This window comes from Pimephales promelas, chromosome 12, assembly GCF_988280905.1.
Source record: "Pimephales promelas chromosome 12, fPimPro1.hap1.1, whole genome shotgun sequence".
NCBI classification, from domain to species: domain Eukaryota; kingdom Metazoa; phylum Chordata; class Actinopteri; order Cypriniformes; family Leuciscidae; genus Pimephales; species Pimephales promelas.
This window is the reverse complement of record NC_142780.1, coordinates 33,345,039-33,353,915: the sequence shown is the minus strand read 5'-3', so window position 1 is coordinate 33,353,915 and position 8,877 is coordinate 33,345,039. Positions and strand designations below refer to the sequence as shown.

At 37.7% G+C, this 8,877-nt stretch overlaps 1 protein-coding gene across 3 annotated transcripts; it reads left to right on the top strand.

The window, feature by feature from the left end:
- The first annotated feature begins 9 nt into the window (after positions 1–9).
- Positions 10–8,360, top strand: cep72 (centrosomal protein 72). 3 transcript variants are annotated; one of them, XM_039660915.2, is made up of 14 exons: positions 10–166; positions 255–382; positions 644–836; positions 928–1,042; positions 1,412–1,581; positions 1,803–1,876; positions 2,013–2,046; positions 3,273–3,407; positions 3,602–3,726; positions 3,814–3,907; positions 3,985–4,163; positions 5,923–6,049; positions 6,122–6,209; positions 6,285–8,360. In XM_039660915.2, exons 1-14 carry the CDS (start codon positions 64–66, stop codon positions 6,346–6,348), a joined length of 1,629 nt encoding a protein of 542 aa, XP_039516849.2. In that variant the 5' UTR covers positions 10–63; the 3' UTR covers positions 6,349–8,360. The 3 variants fall into 3 exon arrangements, with proteins under 3 accessions (XP_039516849.2, XP_039516850.2, XP_088974166.1); XM_039660916.2 differs by having other exon boundaries at positions 1,409–1,581; XM_089118040.1 differs by lacking the exon at positions 255–382 and having other exon boundaries at positions 84–166; positions 1,409–1,581.
- Positions 8,361–8,877: the final 517 nt, after the last annotated feature.

The following is an 8,877-nucleotide window of genomic DNA, read 5'->3' as shown; positions in this document are numbered from 1 at the left end:
TAATTCACCAACAGTGCCTATTTAATATTCATAATCCAGTCATTCTCGACACTTGAGCTGCTCATGCGCATTGTGTGTTACAGCTTGAAAACAATGGCGGTAGACGGTTTGACCATAACAGAGCAATGGATCAGAGAGAAACTGAACCTTCAACACAGTTGCTTAGGTAAACAAAATTATATAGTTATTTACATTATATAGTCTAATATATAGTCACAACTTGATAAACTATTTTTTAAAATAATTTATTGCAGCGGATGTCCGATCATTGACTCTTCCAGGAACATATGAAGGGAAAATCTTTCATTTAGGAACATCCCTTAAAAACTTTGTCCGTCTGAAAACATTGGACCTTTCACATAATGCACTGGTTACAGTAAAGGTGAAGATCAACATGTATAAATAAATATTTATGTTGTTTACAACATCAACAATTAGTCATTTGCTTTTAATTCGATTTTATAACTTCCATATTTATTAATTAATTAACATGATAATTACATTAATGATTATGGTGTGTGAGTGTGTAAATAAAGTGAATTCTAATTGACTGCAAGTACTTATTATTAGCAACCACTGACAGTAAATCAAAACTAACAGAAAGGAGAACACTGTGTCATATCTGTCATGCTGATATTTTCAGGGTATTGAACATTTGGAAATGTTGGAGAGACTGAATCTATACTACAACAGACTGGCATCTCTACAGGACGTCTTTTCCCTGCACAAGCTGCAGAATTTGAAGGAACTGGACTTACGACTGAATCCTGTGGTCAAGAGACACCCGCACTACCGTTTGTACCTGGTCCATGCAATGACCAAACTCCGCAAACTCGGTACATCATCTCTGTTCTCTGTGTCGGGCTGACTGGGATCAAGCAAATCAATGTTTTGAAAGTGTAAATGTTGTTTTTCTCTCTGTAATAGATGATTGTCCAGTGCGAGACAGAGAAAGAAGGGCGGCTCTCATGCATTTCTCATCAGAGGCAAATCTAGACACTAATCATAAGAAACATGTCTTATTACAAGACACAACTTCCAGGTATTGCAATGTTGTTATTGTTAAAGGGATAGTTCACTTTGAAATTATTTTTGGTATGTTTTAGCATACCTCAAGGACATCCAAGATGTAGGTGTCTTTGTTTCCACAGTATTTTCAATTTTGATATTTTTAGGTCAATCCGTTCTTGTCTATCAGTCATATAATGGAGGTCTATGGTCACCACCTCAAAGAGCATGCACAGAGAAGTGCAAATTAAACATGATTTAATGACTCAAAGACACCTACATCTTGGATAGCTAAAACATACCAAAAATTAACTTTAAAGTGAAGTATCCCTTTAAACAAAACAAAAACTAATTAAAAAGTTAGTTTTCAGAGGTCATTGATAATGCCACTGTTTTGCAGAAGTAGTGAGCTCAGAATAAAAGCAATGCAGAAGGTGGTGAAGACGCTGTCGCTTCTAGACGGGAACGAGGAAGCTGCGCTCAATGATGTTTCTACAAAGACCTGGAATAGCAAGAGACCTCAAACTCTCTCCGTCCGCTCTGAGAACGAGTGCAGCCCTCATCTGTTACAGGGTACAGTCACCACACTCATTTATATATCATTTGCTTTATCAGTATAGTCTGCTGGAGCTGAGAGACTAACAGTATTTCCTTCATTCATCACCCAGCCATACAGAGAAATAATATCAAATTGCTTTACTGTTGTGTTTAATGCATGAGTGTAAAACTTTACTGTTTGTGTACATATTTCAAATTGGAAACTGTTTTTCTCTTTCTCTCTCTTTATTTTTTAGAAAATCCATCTGAATCTGATATCATACATTTAATCAATGATTCTGATTGTAAAAGGTTGCCAAAACAAAATCAGGTGCATCTGCGTCTATTCAATATTATTAGCAATTATTATTTCAGTTATCATATATATATATATATATATATATATATATATATATATATGTGTGTGTGTATAATTTAATTTAATTATTTAATTGTCTGTCATGTAGGAATCTGTTCCCAAGGTCTTGGATTATAAGAATGGTGAATATTTTTTATTATTCCACTTTTTTTGTACATGATTTGCTGTTTTACCTTTTACTCTACAGGGGGTTTGACAATGAAACTGAAACACTGGCCAATATAGTGTTGGAGGATTCAAGCCTACATATGTGCGGTCCTTCACTGATTTACATTCATCAGTAAGAGTCGAGTGTGAAGGTTGAATTAGCAGAGCACAGCTGTACATAAACTATTGCAATCCACAACATAATGAGAGACATATCAGAGTTCAGAAGAGGACAAACTGTTGGTCTCTGGTTCATCTGTGATCAGGAGAGCAAGTCTGTGTGTATCAAGAGGTGTAATAAACCACAGAGGATGAACAACATCCAACTGGAGGAAATGTCGACACAATATATATATATATATGAAGAGTTCAGATGCAAAAGCCTCTAAATGCCGTTTGAAATTTTCTTCTAAAATGACCATTTTTATCAAGCTTGTATATCTAAGTTCAGTGATTTCACTTAAATGACAATTAATAGGTAATCTTCATTGCCATTTAAGTGAAATCACTGAACTTAAATATACAAGCTTGATAAAAATAATCATTTTAGAAGAAAATTTCAAATGGCACTTAGAGGCTTTTGCATCTGAACTCTTCATATATAAACACAGCTGCCCAACTGTGGACAATGTGAAACACGTATCGTTCTCTGAGTCCACCTTCATTATCTTTCCCATATCCGTGTGAGTTACAGTGTGGAGAAACCCTAAAGAGTCTGAACCCCCGGACTGTTTCTGCCCAGAGTGAAGCACGGGTGGCTCAGTGATGGTTTGAGCTGCAATATCATGACAGCACCTGATGCTCAAACCGTGTATCAGCATGATCATGCACCAACACACACCGCAAGACTTGTGACAGAAGGGTTTGATGAAGATGAAAGTGACGTTGAACATCTCCCATGGTTTGCACAGTCACCAGATCTGAATATTATTGAGGTGTTTGAGGAGCGAGTCAGAAAACGTTTTCCTCCACCAGAATCATATAGTGACTGTCCTTGAAGAGGAGCGCTCATAATCCCTCTGGTCACTGTGAAGGACTTCTATCTGTCATTCCCAATCCCAAGATGAATCGAAGCTGTATTGACTCAAAAGGCAGCCCTACACCATACTAACACATGATTGTGATGTTTCAGTTTCATAGTCCGGCCCCTGTACTCAGAATTGTCAATATTGCTGTTGAATCATCTTTTCTTGTTTTGGAGTTCGTCCTCATAGAGTCACGTTTGTGAGCCCCATCGTGGAGAGCCGTCACTCAGTCAGGAGTCTGACTCGCGCTACAGTTCGAGGAGAACACGTCTTCACACCGTATCCTACAGACATGCGGTCAGCTTCGCAGGGTACATGTCTACATTTAGTTCCAGACTATTCACTTTTAAATGAACACAATAAGCTGTCTAATAAACACAATATTGCATATTATGATTCTTTTTCTCTGTGATTAAAAGTTTTTGTTCCTCTCTTTAGATATAAGCATCTGCTAAATGTGTAAATGTTAATGTAAATAGAAATAATTGACATTATTTTGTTGCAGAGCATGATTGCACAGCCATTAAATGGCAAAACCAACATCAGGACAGAGCAAATCCAGTCGTTCATCCTCCCAGGTTAACCTACCAGATCCCAGGAACCTCAGATATAAGCCGCAAACCACAGAAGGTCGGTAACAGTCTCTGTTTCTCTAAGGCTGCAGCTCCTCAAACACAAACACACCTGACTGTTCACGTTTGCATTGATCTGAATCAGGGTGTCTACAGGAAGCCCATGGAGTCGCTCCTCAGCATGATGGAGGAGCTCTGGTCTGGGAAGGAGGAGAGTCAACAAAACAGGACGTTTCTCAGTAAGTGATCCTCTCCATAACAGACCAGTCCGTAAACGATTCCCACTAATCCAGTGCTTTCTGTCGGTGATGTCCAGTGAAGATGGTCCAGATCCTCAGGATGATGGAGCAGGATGTTTCGGAAGGAGAACAGGAGATCCAAACCCTTAAAGAGACGCTCAAAGCCTTGAACGCTCGGAATGAACTACGGGAAAAACAACATGAGTCTGAGACTGAAGAACTGACACTTCAGCTTCAGCAGGCGCAGGAGTCCATCGTAAGATTATTTTAATCAGATCTGCTGCTTTCAATCGTTTTATCTTAAAGGGGTCTGATTGTGCTTTTTCACACTTTCAACCTTCTTTAGTGTGTACCAAAGGTTACATGCATAGTAAAACTAGTTTTATACTTGAGGCCCTTGGTGTTTTTTGTCCTTTTTTTTCCTCTTTGGAAGTAAATAGAGTTCAGACCGATATATCGGCCGGCCGATATTAGGCATTTTCCATAATATCGGTATCGGCAGTTATAAATGGCCGATAAATGAATATAAAATAAACACGCTTTAATCATCTCTCCTTGGCCTGTTATATTGAAAATGTATGTTTTACAATTTGCAGTATGATGTTATCTATTGCTAAATTATGGCTCATCATAGACTAGCTAATGTTAACGTTAAAGGGTTAGTTCACCCAAAAATGAAAATTAAGTCATTAATTACTCACCCCCATGCTGTTCCAACCCCGTAAGACCTTCGTTCATCTTCGGAACACAAATAAAGATATTTTTGATTGAATCTGAGAGCTGGATCAGTCCTAGATAGACTGCCTAAGGGACTGGCTCTTGACGGCCCATAAAGTCATTAAAGAAAAGGTTTAAATATTCCATGTGCCTACAGCGGCTCAATTATAAGTTTATCAAGCGACGAGACTACTTTTTGTGCGAAAAAAACATAAATAACGACTTTATTCGACTATTCTATTACTTCCTTATGGGCGCATGCGCGAGAACTGAGACGAGGACGATCTCCTTCTACTACTTTTTGTTACCGGCTGCTCACCGCTTAGGAGTTTTACCGCCCCCTACCGTATAAGATGATGATATAGCTGGAAGCGCAAAACTTTCTGTTTACAAGCAGAGGAAGATGCGCGCTGTACATACGCTTTTCAATTAGCGTTTTTTCCGCACTATAAGGTGCACTGAAAAGCCTTTAATCTTCTCAATAAACGACAGTGTTCCTTATAATGCGGAGCGCCTTATATATGGATCATCATTTTATACGGTAGGGGGCGGTAAAATTCCTAAGCGGAGCAGCCGGTAACAAAAAGTAGTAGAAGGAGAACGTCCTCGTCTCAGTTCTCGCGCATGCGCCCATGAGGAAGTAATATAATAGTGGAATAAAGTCGTTATTTATGTTTTTTTCGCACAAAAAGTAGTCTCGTCGCTTGATAAACTTATAATTGAGCCGCTGTAGGCACATGGAATATTTAAACCTTTTCTTTAATGACTTTATGGGCCGTCAAGAGCCAGTCCCTTAGGCAGTCTATCTAGGACTGATCCAGCTCTCAGATTCAATCAAAAATATCTTCATTTGTGTTCCGAAGATGAACGAAGGTCTTACGGGGTTGGAACAGCATGGGGGTGAGTAATTAATGACTTAATTTTCATTTTTGGGTGAACTAACCCTTTAACATTAATGAGCTTGGAAACCACAATGAACTTTTTCTGCCTAAATAAAGTAATGATTACTGTATTTATAGCTAGCATATCTCTAGTTACAGTCCCTGCATTGTAAAATGTAAGTTATACTTGCGAGGAGTGAACATTTAGACATAGAGAAATATTATCAAACGTAGCTTGTGCAGAAAAGTTAGCTTTTCTTTTACACGTGTGTGAAATCCAACAATATTTCATAAAAAAAAATATCTGCCGATATATCGGATTTTAAAACCCAAAAATATTTGTATCAGTATCGGCCTTCAAAATCCTTTATCGGTCGGGCTCTAGAAGTAAATAATGAATGTTTCATATTTCTGCAGGCAGGCCTTAATGAGCAGCTGAAGAATGTGTTGGAGGAGAATGTGTCTTTACAGAAACAGCTTATCAAAGTAGAAAAGAAGCGGCTGTCCTCTCACCTCAAGAAAACGCCACACATGGAGAGCAGAGGTTAGCAGCTTAAAAAATGAGTTATATAGAAAATAAAACGGGTTTAGTAATGTTTGTGCTGATGTTTTTTAGGAGTGCAGTCAGTCCCTGAGGAGTTGAAGGAGAAAAGACGTACGAGTCAAGACGGAAACGGAGCGTATGACCCGCATGAGAGCTACAGGTGGGTGTCAAGGTGAACCGAATGCAACACAGCTGTAAAACCCAAAACATTTTGTTCATTTTTTTCTTTTTGCAGGTCTTTGATAGCCAGAAATGAACGTTTGCTGCAGCAGTTGGAAGACGCTCTAATGAGCAAATGAAGAAGGACATTTGCATTTATAGAGAACATTTTAATTTATTATAAATCTGTCCTTTGAAAGATCTTGATACCTCTTTTTGTAAAAAGCCTTTTGTTTCATACACAGTCTCAGCATGTTGTCTGTATATTCCTACATCCAAGAATCAATCACTATTCACATCTAACTGTATGTGCAAATGTGTTTGTTCGACCAGAGACATATCCAGACCATTCCTTTGAGATTTCATGTGGATGAATGAAATAAACGAGAACCAGGCAGTTTGTTTTTTTATTCAATACGATGCTACAAAACACTTACACGTTAAAAATCATTTTTATCACCATATGACATGCATATCAGGACACTGTAGAACATTAAAAAACATTATTTGAAAAATAAGACAGTATTGTTCCTCAAAATGGATGGTTAACAGTATTTGGCATTAAGCACACAAAACGTTAAAAACATACGTTAAATACGTCCACATGTATGCTTGTTTGTGGTTTATTATCATAAATACGAGTCATTTCTGAGCAGAACCTGCAGGAGAGCTTGACATTTATGATCCATCGCCACTTTTCTTATCTGAAAATAAATGTTCTGTAGAAGAATACGTCTGTACACTCTCTCTCCATAGACATGGACGATATCATCTATTACAAAGGGTTCCCACAATCACGTAAAATATCGGGGAAATTTAAATCTGTTTTCCAGGTCTGGAAAAGTCGTCATAAAGTCTTAAAAGTTCTTGTTCTTGAAATTGTATATTAAAAATATATTTTTTTTTTCCGATTTAGCGAATAAATATTGCTTTTGGATTGAGTAAAACGTTCACAAGCCAAAGTGAGGTCCGATTTGTGAGCGAATCATCGTTTGTCTAGTCTCTGAAACGTTAAAATCGAAACGATCATTGTTTTTAAATCCACATCCAGTTTTCACAGAACGACTGGAATGGTCATGGAAAAGTCATTGAAATTTATTGGTCAGAACTAAGTGTGGGAACCCTGAAGGTTGGATCTTGTCCAGTGTGTTCAGATGGCAGTGCGTTTATAAATAATTCAGAACACTAGTTATGGTAAAGGGAATGTATTCATTTAGACTTATGCCATGCCAGCGTTAGTTACAGCATGTCACTTCTCTTGTAAACATTGTTCTGTAGGCAGAAACACTAACAGCAAAGTGCCATGTTAAATATAACAACAGTGCTTTTCAAACTAAAATCCACAGCAAAATACAAAAATTACTTCATTCGCAGGTTGATCTATTGCTGATAAACCGGGCCGGGCAGAATCTGCAAACTTAATCTGCATAATGCATTTAAATAGGGTAAAATGTGCTAATTAAGAGCTTAGAGTAGGCAGAAAGATGATCAGATTAGCCAAAATAATTCATAAAGGAATATCAAACTGTTCTGGTTCATCGCTGCAGGTTCTGTGCAAGTCCGAGTTAAAATCATTAGAAACTTCTTTTGTTTTTGGCAAGGAGTTTTGAAAGGACATTACATTAAGCCCTGCTGGTTTGACATTACTCAGTCTGTATTGAGGTATGATAACGTTGGTAAAAGGTATTGTAATGCAGAGCAAATATAGAAAATACTGAACCTTTTGCTGATGGTGTTTCCTTTTACATAATATGGTTAATCATTCCACAATTAAAAACACACAGGTAGTGTTTCATATTATGCCATTATAGAATCAGAAATACATAGTTATGCCATTAACTTGTCAAACCTACAAAAACGTCGACCAAACAACTAGATATACAATCTTGAGCACCAGCGGTCAATCCTTTATGTATCAAACAACAATTTATGATGGTTGGACTTTTGCATTCAGTTATAGATCATACATATACATGAAATGCAAACAGAATTACAAATTTTAAATCTAGAGGATCTTGGTACGGGTAAGCAGGGAAAACGAAAGTCAGTTTTTAAAGCCACAAATGCATCCAAAGGGGTCATGACATGAGAAATCAAATTAACCTTGTTTTTTACACAAGTAAAACATCCAGAAAGTTTCATAGTTTAAAGGGTTAGTTCACCCAAAAATGAAAATTCTGTCAGTATTTACTCACCCTCATGTTGTTCCAACCCGAAAGACCTTCGTTCATCTTCACAACACAAATTAAGATATTTAAGATATTAAGATCGCTCCTGCATACAGTCCATAGGCTTCTTGAGGGACTGGCTCTTGCTGTCCTCGAAAAGTCATTAAAGACATCGTTAAAATAGTCCAAGTGACTACAGGGGGTCAATCTTAAGTTTATCAAACGACGAGAACACTTTTGTGTGCAAAACAACAACAAAAATAACGACTTCATTTCAACTATTCACTTCCTTCTCCATGAGCCTGTAGTCAGTTAACGTAGTGTGATTGCATAGAGCTACGTCACACGTAGGCTCACTATTGGCCGACGCTGGTCATGTGTGTGTGATGCGGGTGACGTACAATAACAGAAGCTTACGCTATTAAACTAGTAACCTGACTCGCGCAGAGGGAGAAATAAACGAATAGTTGAAATAAAGTCGTTATTTTTGTTGTTGTTGTT

What these genes read in the sequence shown, in the direction of transcription:
- cep72 (XM_039660916.2), top strand. Translation starts at nt 64, where the DNA reads ATGCGCATTGTGTGTTACAGCTTGAAAACAATGGCGGTAGACGGTTTG. An exon ending in TTACAAGACACAACTTCCAG is followed by an intron (nt 1,043 to 1,408) that starts GTATTGCAATGT and finishes ACTGTTTTGCAG; the next exon opens with AAGTAGTGAGCTCAGAATAA. An exon ending in CATGCGGTCAGCTTCGCAGG is followed by an intron (nt 3,408 to 3,601) that starts GTACATGTCTAC and finishes ATTTTGTTGCAG; the next exon opens with AGCATGATTGCACAGCCATT.